The 14,706-nt window shown below is 37.3% G+C and overlaps 1 protein-coding gene across 1 annotated transcript in view; it reads left to right on the top strand.

Annotated features, from left to right (window-relative positions):
• Nucleotides 1-14,706, top strand: part of TMTC2 (transmembrane O-mannosyltransferase targeting cadherins 2) — a 234,217-nt gene that overhangs the window by 123,905 nt on the left and 95,606 nt on the right. Inside the window, exon 3 of the mRNA XM_036401042.2 lies at nucleotides 12,754-13,582. Within this exon, the coding sequence (XP_036256935.1) occupies nucleotides 12,754-13,582 (829 nt within the window). The remainder of the gene's footprint in view (nucleotides 1-12,753; nucleotides 13,583-14,706) is intronic.

A 14,706-nucleotide genomic window follows, 5' to 3' on the forward strand; every position in this document is an offset into this window, starting at 1 on the left:
CTACTACAAGGTTATCTTTAGAGTTTAGTTTCTCTTTAGATATATGAATTGTGGAAGATGTAGTTTTTAATAACTGGAAAAACTTCAAGGTCCCTTCATAGAGACTCCTGAAAAAATTAGCAATTGTCATTTCTGTCCTGGAATGTATTTTGGCTAATGATTTTTATGTACTCTTGTAGGCAAGAAGGAATTTTAATGAAAATTGTAGGTAAAAATTTAAAATATTAGTCTTTTCAGTCAGATTTTTCATCACGAAAATGAATATTGCTAGCCAGGTAAATCCATAATGTGTGATTATCCCTAGTCTTTTAAGGTTATTCTCATTTTTTTTTCTCTAAGCAATGTTAAGAAATGGATTTTGTTCATTGATTGGCAAAGTTGAGAAGAACATGAATGACTAACAACTTCTGAGTTTTTTGCTGCTGTAAGTTACCTGATCTAGTTGATGATGGTCCTACTTATTGCAGGAGTGTTGAATTAGATTGTTTTTAAAGGTTCCTTCCAACCCAAACTACTCTGTGAGTTTGTGAATATTTACGTGCACTTCCTAGGATGCCGTGTTCAATCCTGTTAGATTTTACAGCACACTGAGTATAAAATGGTGGGCAGCACCATTCTGAAAAGCATTGTTGCATTTCAGGGTAATGTTTGGCAGAAGCAGACAGAGAAAGGAGTGAGGAGCAAAGAAAGATGAAAATAAAGTCATTGGCAGCTGCTATATAGGCTGGATAAATATTCAACAGAAGCATGCTGGATGACAATTTCCAGATCACACAGTAAAAGAGTTCACTGCTGTCTGTAGTGCTTAATTATTTGTATGATAGATACTTATTTAGGGGCAGAACCTTCTTAAATTCCATAGAAAGCATAATTACAAATTCCTATTACTGTTAGGAATACAGTATCTGAATTTAGAGGCAGTATGGGAGTATCAGAGCAAAAGGAGACAGAAGGTGGTTAAGCAATCTGCTTAGTATCAGTCAGCATATCTGTGTCAGAGCTGGCGACAGAAGCGTCATCTTGATCTGTTTTCAGGTGCATTTTGTCATGGTACTTTCAGCAAAACTTTGAAGAATTTTCACTTTCTGGAGTGATTTGAGTGTCGCTACCATCTATGAGGTAGAGATGAAGAAGGTTTCATAGGAAGACTTAAGGTGCTTTTGACAGGAGAATGATGAGCTGACGAAGGATCTGTGGGTTGGGCGGATGGTTTGAAGTGCTGACAAACACAGCAGTGAAGTTCATCCTGCTGTCTGAGGATTATCGTGAAGTTGAAGATGTGCATACTTCCAAGGGACAAGGACATATGTCACAGCTTTCTGAAAGATTCAGAAATTTGGACCTTTAATGTCATGACATCTAGGTAACCTGTGTAGTGACCCTGAAAACAAGCAGCTGGTGTAGAATGAATATTTAAGACTGTCAGGTGGGAGGGAATTTTGTGGCCATGTAATCCTTCTTTGCACATGATAGCTCAAGGACTTTTTGTTTTAACATGGACTGTGTATCTTCTGTTCAGTGGGACTTGTCTATTTTTCAAGACTTAGAAAAATGAAGTATTACTTCTTGAGGTGTAACAGTTATAACCGTTCTCAAATATTTCTGTTATCAGTCTCAGTTTGCTGAAGAAGCCGGGATGGGTGTGGTTTTTTTTACCATGCATGGAAGATTGCAGTTGTCCTGGTGATATTCTTGGAAGTCACATTTTGATAGGCAGCCTCTTTGGTAGCAGTCATGGATTAACAAAGTTAACCACTTTCTTCAGCTTCCCTCTTTTATATGCTGCTCCCTCCACTGGGCTGACACAATGTCACTCGCACAAGGAGCAGGTCACTCTGGAAACTAGGAAAAAAGAAACAAGAAGTTCCCAAGGCATAATTACTGTTTAAATTCTTCAATTGTCAAGAAGCCACAATCTAAATTTACTCATTAGAAAAATGCAGCCTGAGTCAGTTATGCCTACATTTTGATCTTAAGAATTCTGGCATACTGTACTCCACTGTCTTCTTCCCACCGTCTTGCTGGCATCCTTCCTTAGCAAACTCAATAGTTTAATCTGAAAGCCAAGGTGGATGTTTTCTAGCATGCAAAGCTGTTATGTCCCCATCACATGCATAAAAGTTATGGCATCTAGTTTACTGAAAATGTATTTATTTTTAAGTCATTATTAGAGGGTGGATGTAGCTTTGATCTGGAGGTGGATTAAGGGGAGGCTTCAGGTTTGTGTGTAACTGAATTTGAGTCATCAGCACCCTTAGTGCTCTCCTGCAGGGGAGAGTGCTGCACAGAGCAGGGAACTGCGGGTAACTCAGGCCTCTCCTGAGCTTGCTGAGGTAGGGTACCTCTCTGGTCTTTCATTGTGCCTTTGCCAAACAATGTCTTGCTTCAGGCCGCAATTTTTTCTTGTTTGCTCTGTGGAGTGGCTGACCTTAGGCAACTTAGCTTAGTTAATTAAATTTTACTAAATCTTTTTATACTGAATTGTGTCTGTCTGCTAATCCCTACAGATCCATGTTTTACATTTGAAAGAACTTATTAAAAAATGAGCCAAAAACTCAAAATAGGAACAACTTTAAGGATTTTTCTTTTGGTGGTTTTACTGTAGCAGCAATGTTCAGTGATGTGAGTGTCTGCATAATGTAACACATCCTATTCCAAATCTTGCCTTTTTTGAATTCTTGAAGAAACCCACACTCATTAAATAGCTTTCTGTTATGATAACTTGCAGAGAGGACTGCTGTACTTGAGCCTTCCTACTGAGTGACTTCTCATTATAAATCATCTCTTTATGGCTCAAAAATACTGCACTTCCAAACTCCACTCATTAGTGAGAATGGAATGAATTTAAGAATAGCTGGCTTTTTGCACCAGAGCCATGCTAAGGAAAGACTGCTGCATTTATGTCCTTGATGCTCAAAACATGTTTGTAATGCACTGGACCTGAACAAACCAGGAATTACCAAGGCTCGCTCTGTGTGTTGTTTGTGTGTGTAAATGTGGATGAGTACATGCAGGCAACGTGATTTCTGTTTGCACTTCTTTCTCTTCTTCTATTTTGTCTATAAAAAATGAGAAATATGTTTAAAACAAAAAATGAGAAATATGTTTAAAACAAATAATTATTTTTTCTTAAATACATTCAGTACCATTCTCAAAATGGTACTGAATGTATTTAAGAAAAAATAATTTTCTTCCTTTCTTCTGAAAGAGTATGTAAGTTTTCATTTCCTTCAGAGAAGCTGGATTGTTTTACAGGTAGACTTATTTGATCACAGATTATTACCTCACAGGAATTATTAAAGATCTTATTTTTTTTAAGCTAAGCAAGATAACTGTGCAGGCTTTCAAGTAAGTTTAGTGTAATTGGTTAAGGGTTTCAGCACACCTCTTACAGTACCAGTAAGTGACCTATTTTTAGTACTTCACCCCCTAACAGTTGAGAAGTATCTTTGTATTGGTTCATAGGAGGTTTCTACTAACTGCCTCATTTCTTCACATTAGCTTAATGGAGAGTAATGACATTCCACATCATGAAGTAAGTTTTGTCATCCATATTCTGCTTCAGCATCTTTAATCTCTCTTTATCTGAATTATTGAAGATTTGGTTTTGTAATATGGAGGTCAGTAAATGCTTTACCTTTTACTCTGTCTCTGATTCAGGCTCTAGTAATGCACTTTGTATTTTTAAAAGGCTATGCTTAAATATCCTTTTAAATACACCATAAAAGGATCCCTAGAATAAGGGGAGAAAGAAATTAACACCAATGTTTTTTATATTGTTTTCTTCATATTTCATGTATAGGGAACCAAAGTAGAGGGCATCCTATTCAAGGTGTTCTGGTGCTTTTATCAAAAATACTTTTGAGAAAATTTTCCATTGAAGTGTTTGTAGTATTAATTATTGCCTAAATGTTATATTTGAGCATTTTTACTCCTGTGATATCTTTGCAACACTCTTCGCTATCATTGAGCAGTAATTACTTATGTAGTTAGCCAAGACTGTTTGCTGCAAAAAGTTTAATTTGTTTTCTCTATTCATTTTCATATAGGTTTTCATTGCCATTTCTGTTTAGTGTGTTCCATAGGGAATGAATACAAAAAGCTTCCCCAGTAATTAACATAGAAAACACGAATCTCTCTCTTCTTTAAATTAGTCTTTGATCATAACCAATTCTATTAAAAAGCTTGCAATCTAATGAAAAAGGCGAACAAATTAAGTTCTTATTAAAATGGTAGTTTTCTCCATCTTGCTCCTCAAGATTGCAGTACTTACTGGTCAGGTCTTACAAAGGTTGTTCATTGAAGTTCTTTTTTGAGGTGCTGTTTGTTTGCTTCTTTGGTTTTGGGTTTTTTTGGTGGTTGGGGTTGTTTTTTTGTTTTTTTATTCCAGTGTATTACTCTTCAAACTTTCAAGCACATATATCCAGAATTTAACTGCTAGTGCTTCAAAACTACTTGGTTAGCTACATGGGAGGCAAGAGTAGGTTAGGTGAGAAAGGAGGCATGTGGGTGTGCTTCAGACTGCTTGTTTTGACTAGGAGCTTGGGAGAAGTTGTTACCAGTACACCTGGGAACAAAGCTTTTCATCAATGGTGGTGTCCTACTATTTGTCACCATTCTTTGTGAATTACCTTTCATGTGCTGTTGGTGGTACTTTGAATCTCGAAGGTGTGTCGTTCTCACTTTTGTTAAGGCTTTCCAAGACTGTTAGTCATTGCTGTGTTGCCTTTAGCTTCTCCAGTTCTTCGTGCTACCAGTTTTTAAACTGTGATCCTAGCGGAGCATAGAAAAATGAGTAGTTAAACAGATTGCATCCAGACTGCAGGAGATGTCCTTCAGGCTGCTAATTATAATAAGCACTGCATCTGAAATAAATGTCCAGTAAGTGGCTGATACTGTGAAGTTTATTCCTATTCCTAAAGGGTACTGTGTTCCAACATAATACTTAACTACTTTGGAGTGTCTTTTGGCCATCCTATGGTGCCTTTTCATAAACAAATGTATTTTGTGATTGTAGAAGGAAGGTGAGTTTTTTTAAAACAACATTTTATTTACAACCTAGCCTCAGTTTGTCCCACAGATAGGTTCTGAGTCACTTAACAATCTTTTCCTTATCTTGTTAAACTGCTAGATCTGAAAATAAAATAACTGCACAACAATCAACTTGAAATATTTTTTAAGGAAATAAGAGTCTACTTGATCTTAAATGAATCTTCCTTAATAGTATGCCTTCTGAGCTAATAAGCAGGCTCTGTGTTTTGCATGGAACTTTCAATACTACTTGTGTTTCTCTTTGAAATGTTGTAGGTTTTAAAGCTTTACTAGAAGAATTACAATTAAATGTTAAAAAATTGAAAAGTTTTTCTTTATTAGGAGTATAGTTTCAAGACTACTTTGCTGCTGGCTCTTTTGACATATTTTAAAAGTACAAGTAAAACAAAACACCTTGATTTTTTTTTTCAGTAGGCAAACAGAAAAATGGAAAAACCCGCACATAAGATGCTGGTTGTTATCCATGATCCGCTCTAAAATCCTTTTATCCACTGTAGCAACTGACTGCTGTAAACTTGATGGGCTTCCAGCTGATAGCTGCTACACCTAGAGAGGTTGTTCCGTCAAACCTAAACTTGTTATTTATCCCATGTGCAGAAGTTGGTTATTGATGACGTTCTTCTAGTTGGTGGTAAAGTTGCTTAGTCGTTGCTAGAGGCTTAATCTGGAATTTAATGACATTTTGGTCATAAAATCCATTGGTCACTATTTGTCTATTTACATTCTAACAGTGTGTGTTTTCCTCTCACTGCAAATTAAACCACTTCATAGGCTTTAATTTTCCTTTATTGCCCTCTTATTAATTTAGAAAACATCAAATTACAATTTTTTGTGTTAGGTTGGTAGGATTGCAGTCTGTGCTCTTTGGAGCCAGCCAGCTCTTTGTTTCTTTTTCCATAAGCAGGGCAGAACATGGTATAGAAAAGGAGAAGAAACAGTTAAGAAGAAAAACTGCATATCTATCTATTCCAAAAGCAGAGCTTTAGTAAATTGTATTGTCAGGTCAGATTTACTTAATGTGACAAAGGAGATATAAATTATATCATGAGCCTTAGCTGTTGCTACTCATTTTCATGTGTATTTGTTACTCAAGAGGATGGGCCAGCTTTTGTTTTCCCAGGTACAGCTTTTGTGTTCCCTGTGAGACTGGGGCAAGGCTTCCTTTCTCCTTGGGGCTCTGCAGGTCTCTTGATCCATTTGCTCAGGTGTAGAGCTGAACTGTGCCCCCCACCTCAGCTGTTCCACTCATCTATAAGACTGACCTGCTTCCTTGTAGTCTGTGTGGCAGTGGTAGAAGGAAACTGATTCCATTTTACACAGCTGGAATCTTCCTTTGGTTCCCTTTGAACTTAAACAAATTACTCTGTTGTGTTGCTCTATCCAGTTCCTTCTTTTATTTCAGAAAGTTCTGTGTTGGAACCAGATCCTTTTAGGATTTATTAGTATTGAGAAGAGTGGACGGATTACTTCACGTATCTTGGAGGATGTGCTTTCATTTGTAGCCTCAGTACAAGTACAGTGTTTACCTTTCTAGCAGTGGTTTAATAGAGTTGTTTGTGATCTGTGATGATCTCTTATGCTTCTCTGAAGATGAGCCAATTACTTGCTCCACTTCTCTTACTTGTGTACCTTTAAGCAAACAGTGTTGCCCCTGCCGTTTATACAAGTTTATTTTTCTTAACATTTCTCTGTTATTTCAAAATAATTTTGAACGTACTTGTATGTTCAGTGAGCACTTAGTGTTTTGTCTAGTCTGGAAAGTGCAGCACTCTTCCCTCGCTGTAAAACCTCTGAGTGAGACAGTACTTGTTAGAGGAAATGCAGGTATGATGACCAGCTGCCTACCTGTGCAGTGGTAACAGTGATGCTGGACAGCTCAGGCGTCCCTGAGCAATCTGGCAGTCCAGGAATGTCTTTTGGTCCCAATGTCTTTCTAATCTCCTGTGTAAAGTTCTTGCTGCTGCAGATAGATGGAATAACTCTGGGTAGATATCCATAGCATCACCATTTTTACACAGCATTTAGTTACGTGGACTTACAGGAAGCCTTTCCTCGCACTGATCATGAAAACAGATTTATCAAACTGCTGTATATTCATACTGTAATTGGCCAAATATAAACTTTCTAACAAGGGTTTGAATATTACAAAGTAGGCATTCTTTATTGCAGTGCTGGGAATTTGGAGGATCCTTCCACTAATCAACATTTCCTGATAGCTGGGTAAACAGAATTCTTATCATACACACTAATCATTAGCTATCCCCACTTACTTGATATATATGTAGTACATTATTTATGTAGTCACAGCCCTTATCAGAAGTCCTTTTATGGTTCTTTGGGGTCTTCTTTAGTGGTCTTCAGTGCCCGGTGTCCTATTCAGGTGGCTTTTCCTTGAGCCCCACTTTTAAGTGTGATATCATTGTTTTGCTTTGTCAGCTTTGCAGAGCTGAGCTGGTGTCCTGCTTAGGTTTTGCATGACTTCTGTTGGCCTAAGTTATCTTTTATCTGCTTCTCCAAGGCTTTGTTGTTATGTTCTCCTGTCTGTGTCAAGTCCTTCTGCTCTTGTACTATCTCCAGTCATTCCTGAAGATTCTGATCTTAATGCAGTCTATCTTTTCCCCTGTAGTCCTTATAGCTATTTTTCAATGGAGAGGTTAGAGTCTTTGTGAGTTTGGATTTTTTATTTTAGTTTTGTTTTGGTACTTCAAAATCCATATTAAAGAATGAAGGATTTTAGAGTGAGACTTTGGCAATTTTAAATGCTAGTATTTATAACTCTAATTAATGTAAGGCAAGTCAGTAGCAATAATGACTGTTTAACTTGTGCTAGAGGCTAATTACAATAAAACTATGTACAGATAATCTTTAGCTGTTTTGTGAATGCACTTCCTTGTTGGAGAAAAATTGTGTGGGGTCTTAACACTAGAATTAAATGTCATTAAATATGCACAGTTGATCCCAACATTGTAAAAGCTGTTGACAGAGTTCCAACTCTGAGGTAAAACATACCTTCAGGTCAGTTGTTGCATCACCAGTGAATATGAGTAAACCTTATTTAGTGGGTCATGCAAGCAGGAATTAACAGGGCAGGTGGTCAGGCAGCGTTAAAGGCCACTTCCATCTCAGTACTGTGGCCCAGCAGGAGTTGTAGCAAATAGCTTCATTCCTGGTGGCGAGATGTTTTTGAATTGTAGTTTGGCTCCAACTTGGCAGATCTGTTATCCAGGAACCTCTACCCAGGGTGGGAAGAAGATGCTGTAAGTCTAGTGATCTGGCAGCATTTTAGTACTTTCGGAAGTCCCAGTTTTCAAGCCAACATATATTTAAGGAACTCTAATTTGGAAAAGAAACTCCTGTGAGTAATCCCTGATGACAAATCTTCTTTCATCACTGTATCTCCTGAGTTCTAAGAATAACATTTTCTGTGTGATGATTCTGATTTCTGGACTGTCTCAATCATGTGCCATATTTAATGCTGTTTGTGAAATGGACAATGTGAGGTTAAAAGAACAGTGTCTTTTGAAAATGCTTTGGATACCACTTAGGTGATGACTGAGTTTTGGCAGTGGCTGCCCAATTAAGAAATCTGCTGCAGTGCCTTATTTAAGGGCAATATAATGAAGTGAGGAATTAGGATTTAATGCAAGGGAAATGTGCAATGTGGGTGGGTCATGCAGATGGATTTTGGTAGGGGGATGAAAAAGGTTTCTACAGTCAGAAAGACTAAAATTGCAGTGGTGATACTTGCCTGTTAGCAGGCAGGAGATATGTTAAATCTGATCTAAATCAGTGCTCATTTTTTTTCTCAGATGAAAATGGCTACTTATGAAAGGTTAGAGGATTTATGGGGGTGTCAAAACGTATGGCAGATGGGCTGGATTAGGACTCATGAGTATAGTAATCCAAATCCTTTCTGCCAAGCATTACAGAGGATCTCTTCAGCTCCTGGACTGCACTGAATGTACACAATCAGATCAGAGTAGCACAGGCTGTCAGGAGGCTCAGAAGAGTTACTAGTGAAAGTGCTTGTCTGAGCAGAGTTCATTTTGAAAGCACTTCCTTTGCAGGCATAAGTCTACTGGGGTATTATTTAATTTTAATAAATTGCTGGAATGATTTTCTTCCAAAGCCTTAAAGAAAGTAAAGCAAAAATATGTGCTAAACCTTTATCTTTGACTATATTAGCGCTGAGGGATAAAAGCTATGCAAAAATCATGAATGTTGAGAGAGGAAAAAAGGAGAATGAATTTGTCTTTCCCTTCTGGCCAATGCTGTCTGTGAGATTGGAAAACTGAAAACTAAAAAAAAAACCAGAGAAAGGAAAAAGGCATCATACTTTTAATTGTTGTGACAGATGTTTGAGTGTTAGGGACAGATTTTTCTTGCCTCTAGACTAAGCCTCCTCTGAAATCTGAAAATTCACAATGGTGTGTCAGTGTTATACAAGTTATTGCTAACTGTCCTTAACTTGTAGGTAATTTTAAATGGTTGTAAAGCTACTGACTATTGAAAAGATCCATGTGTGAAATCTGGGGAAGAATGCAAACCATTTTTGTCTGAGGCAGCAACAGGAAATTTGCACTTCACTCCTGATGTCAGTTAACTGAGTTTAAGAATCTACCAGAGCTCAGTCTCCACTTGACTAGTGGCTTACAGCATGATGAATAATGATGATTATGTTGGGGTGCTAAACCTACTCAGATATCTCTGAGCTCAATGAGTGAGTGCTTAGACATTTCATTTGAAAATCATGTAAAATGATTAAAAAATAGTAAAAAAAAGTTTTGTTACAGCATGACACACAATCCTGTATGTGGATAATCTGTGTTCTTTCTAAAACCTACAAGTGTGAGGATTCAGATATTACAGGCCTTAAGTGTAAAGCTTAAAAGAGAGACTGCAAATAGTTACTCCAGCGGTGAAGATTGATTAGCTCTAAGCTACAGATTGTTAACAATTTTTGGGTTAGAAGCAAGAGACAAATTTCTAGTTGTTAGTATTTGGTTAACATATGAGAAAGACCTGAAAATTTTTAGTAGGTTTCACTATTATCCATGAGGAATAGCATATTTGCACTCACGTGGTTTTGTCAGAAAACTTTGTAATGTGAACTTTCTTGGCATTTAATTGAAAAGTTCAATGGTTAGGACTTCAGAAAAGTGAGATTTCCTTCCAGTTGTTAAGTAAGTATTAACAAAATAACAAAGCAGCCTAATCAGTCTATGGAAGCTCACTTTTCATCTGTTAATCAAGTTTCACTTCCTTAATATTTGGGATATCTTAATCTTTCAAGTGGTACATAGCCTTCCAGAATAGACTATTTCTAACTCAAAGAAACAAAAAATACTATCTTTTACTTTCCAGCTTCTTTCTGTTTTAGCAGCGTCTCATAAGAGATTCATAAGAAGGATGTATGAGAGAGCAAATAAGTCATGCTTATTATTTGAGAGTTGTTTTATGTGTATGTTTGAAGGAAATGAGTTTGAAAATTATTGAGCCAGAAGGGTGGACAGAAAAAATGTCATGTAGAAAACTATGATGAGAATGAAAGGACAAGTTAAACCTGGGACATGAGATTTTACTGTGAGGACATACATGCAAATCCATGAAATCTGAATAATCTTTTTATTCCAAATGTAAACTTAGTTGGGAGTTTCAGTGATAACAGTGATAACAGCTTTATATTACACCGTTTTATAACATTATAAGCATTTAAATAGTTTTGACAGGCATGGATGAAACCGTATGTGAAGTGAGTTGTAAGGTATTACCCAGCTTACAAATAAAAGTAAGTTGTTCTAATAGGCTTTCCAGGGAAAGTAGTTATCATGATGTGTAGATGAGGATTTTGGCTGATATATTACCAAAACATTGTGGATTATCCAGAATGTAAAAAAGCTAGTAAATCAAACTGGTATTAATATGGCAAATTAAATCTGGACCCAGGCTTTACTTTGTGTATAAAAAGTGCCAGCATTTTTTACATGTTCACAATCCAAGTGCATGAATGTTCCCATTATAAATTTGTTAGTTCCCTACTAATGCCTCCATTAAATTCCATAATGTAGCATAACTAAATTAATGAATCTAACTGATGTTTAATGTTTTAAAGTTCACAAGGAGGAACTCTGTAGAAACGCGAAAATGTATAAATTTCTTCCTGATACATTAAAGATAAACTATAAATTATCATTAATAGAATGTGTCTTCTTAGGAAAATATCAGTAAACTGTAGAAAACTTAGTAATTGACCTAAAATGGAGCAACGCAATCGTCTGTAATTTATGTTATCAAGGGTTGATCCCACCCACAAAGAAGAAAAATTAATTGTTTTGTAGAAATAAGATAAAGCATTCTACTGTTAGGTTCTGCTTCTGAATAACTAAGTAAACATTGAATAATCATCCCACAAATGTGTAGTGTGAGATGGAAAAAACAAACCTAATTAAATGAAAAATTATTGACAAATAATTCTTTGTAATAATGGGGAAAAGATAATCAAAGCACTTAATCTGTATCTGTAACTATTTGGCAAATAGTTTTTTTTTTTTCTTTCCTTACAAAAGGCATCTGAGAAATTGAAATATAAGAACCCCATATATTTTAGCTTTTACATAGAGAGAGAGTAATGTAAACCAGCTTTCATTTAGGGTGCCCATGTAATCGAGAGCAGAGCTTACCCAAGAAGCAGCTTCTGCTGGAAAATGTTCTGCTACTCCATAAATAAGTGCAGATCCTTCAAGTTGCTAGCATGATGACATTGGTAGGTGGAGTGAGCTATGTGCTTCCATAATTTTACTTAGAGACATATAAAGATGTGAAAATTTTTGGACCGTTTATTATGGTGTGCTTGAGGAAAAAACCCCGATGTGTTGTTTGGCTCTGAGATCACAGAATTGTTAGGGTTGGAAAGGACCTCTGGAGACTGTCCAGTTCAAATCCCCCTGCCAAGGCAGGGTCACCTAGAGCAGGCTGTCCAGGAACAAATCCAGGTGGGTTTTGAATGTCTCCAGAGAACAAGAATCTACAACATCCCTGGGCAGCCTGTTCCGGTGCTCTGCTACTCTCCATGTAAAGAAGCCCTTTCTCATATGGAGGTGAAACTTTTTGTGTTTTATAGAAAATGAAGTGGGACTTTGGAGTAGGTAGAGCTGAAAGCTCCAAGTTAATAGGTAGGAGCTAGCAGACCTAAATATGGAATCTGTGTCTGTTTTTGTCTCTTGCTTTGTTGGAAATTTTAATTGGTTTTCTAGTGAAATGCCTCAGGGAGAGACTTCGATTGAAGAAAATGGATCTGGAACATCCTTCAGACTTTAAATCTAGCTAAGGCAAACTTGTGTTTCGGTCACAGCCAGAAGATTATATAGGCTCTAATGTAAGATTCCATAAACTCCCCTAAAATAAGAGTTTCAAAAGCATTATACAACTAAATCTTAAGCAAGGACTGACAGCCCTAAAATATCTGAAGGCTTGACTTGATGCATTCTTGATAGAGCTTAAATGAAAGAGTAATTTCCTTTAGTCTGTAGGTCAACAATGTACCCTAACATGGCACGATCCAAATGTCAGAGATGGAGATCTATTGTGTTTGTTTCCATTACTGAAAAAGAGTTCTATCAGATATTTTCTTGATTCTTTGTTGTGTATAATTTACACAAATAAACACCTAGTGTTGATTTATGCTTTTTCTTTTTCTTTCAGAGAAAAAATTTGACCCTGTTCTTCAGCATTGGCTTATTGACCTCCTGGGGAACTGCACTGCTGGGTGTTCGCTTGTACTGGATGGGCAACAGGCCCCCAAGTTTTTCTAATTCTGACAATCCAGCAGCTGACTCGGACAGTTTTCTCACACGTACCCTGACCTTCTTTTACTTGCCAACCAAGAACCTCTGGCTCTTGCTGTGCCCAGATACCCTCAGCTTTGACTGGTCTATGGATGCTGTGCCTCTTCTAAAAGCAGTCAGCGACTGGAGGAATCTACACACTGTGGCCTTCTATGCAGGACTCCTCCTCCTTGCCTACTTTAGCTTGAAGGGCTCCAGCAATGAGAGAGAATTCAATGGGAAAACTGTAATGAATGGCAAGCAAAATGCTAATGGGCATAGCTGTCACCCAGAGATGGAGTACAAGACACTGGAGGTGAAGTCAAGCTTTGCATCAAAAGAAGAGAATGGCCTAAAAAAGCATGAAATTCAGAAACTGCAGCTTCCTTCAACCGAGAACATTGTCATTCTGTCTCTCTCTTTGTTAATAGTGCCCTTCGTTCCTGCCACAAACCTGTTTTTCTATGTTGGCTTTGTAATAGCAGAGCGTGTGCTGTATGTTCCTAGTATGGGCTTCTGCCTGCTGGTTACAGTAGGTGTCAGGGCCCTTTATGTCAAAGCCCAAAAGCGCTTTCTGAAGAACTTAGTTTTTTGTTCCACTGCTGCATTAATTGTTTTCTATGGACTCAAGACTGTTGTCAGGAATGGGGACTGGCAGAATGAAGAGATGCTGTATAGGTCAGGGATAAAAGTAAACCCTGCTAAAGGTAATTTTTGCTCTTTATGGTGAATGTTTTACTTATTCCTGTCTATCTTTGCCTTTGAATTGTCTGATTTTACTAGCAACATCTAAAGAGAATACTTTAAGAAATGTAATTTCGAGTTGCAGTGGTATGTCCATCAGTAAAAAATGGGGAAAAGCAGGAATGTGTTTTGATTAGATGTTACAGGTTTGGCGTTGACATGGAGAAAAGGAGACCTTAAGGTAAGGGGATACTTTCTTTTTCAGTAGTATTAGTTCTGTGTTTTGAAATTAAAGATGCATTATTAGTATTATAAAGCCCACCCTGGTGTTTTTCCATTTGGAATCTGGTATATAGCACGCTAATGAACATTTTTTGTGAGTTAACCAAATGTTCTGTTTTCTCTGATTAGAAAATATAAGAAGTAGTAAAGGACAGCATCAGGGAAGTGCTGTTCCTTTATTTCATCTGATGCAAATAATGTCAATACTACATAATAAAAATGAGGAAATGAGGTCAGGTATAATTCAGCCTAGGAAATTATTCTAGTTCCCCTTGCCTACGAGTACTGTAAAGAGTTATTGTCAAATACTTATGCCTTCCTGCTCATGTGTAAATATCAGCTATTTGTAACATTGCCCATTCACGTCTCAAAGGTTATATCAATGCTGTGATGAGATGTGACTACAGCTAGTGTAAACATATCCAAACAGGCAGTAAACCTGCCAGTTTAGGTATCAGTAACAATGTTTAGCTGTAGCTGTGTGGTTTCAAGCATGTATGGCAGATCCAGCTTGGATCCTGAACGCCATGCTGCCTGGCTGTACTGCTCCTGGCACAAATGCAAGTTTATATGAGTGGCCAAAATATCACCTGTGAGTGCAATGTAGACATTGACTAAGCCTTCCTTATTCACAGTTCATCAGAAGTGAGAAGGGATTAGTTGATTGCTTTGCCTGTCTGTGAAAGAAAAATTTGACAGCGCTTGAGTACATGAGTTTTTTCAGTGCTCTGCTCAGAAACTCCTTATGTAGTGTGAAGTCATCTGCTGATAGAGTTGTGCATTTTGATTAGACAGCTGTATCATGCCATTGTCTAAAAGCTGTGATAGTAAGAGGCAAATGCAGGTGGTTACTGTGAGCTCATAG

The sequence above is a fragment of the Molothrus ater genome, chromosome 5 (genome assembly GCF_012460135.2).
Source record: "Molothrus ater isolate BHLD 08-10-18 breed brown headed cowbird chromosome 5, BPBGC_Mater_1.1, whole genome shotgun sequence".
In the NCBI taxonomy this organism is placed as follows: Eukaryota; Metazoa; Chordata; class Aves; order Passeriformes; family Icteridae; genus Molothrus; species Molothrus ater.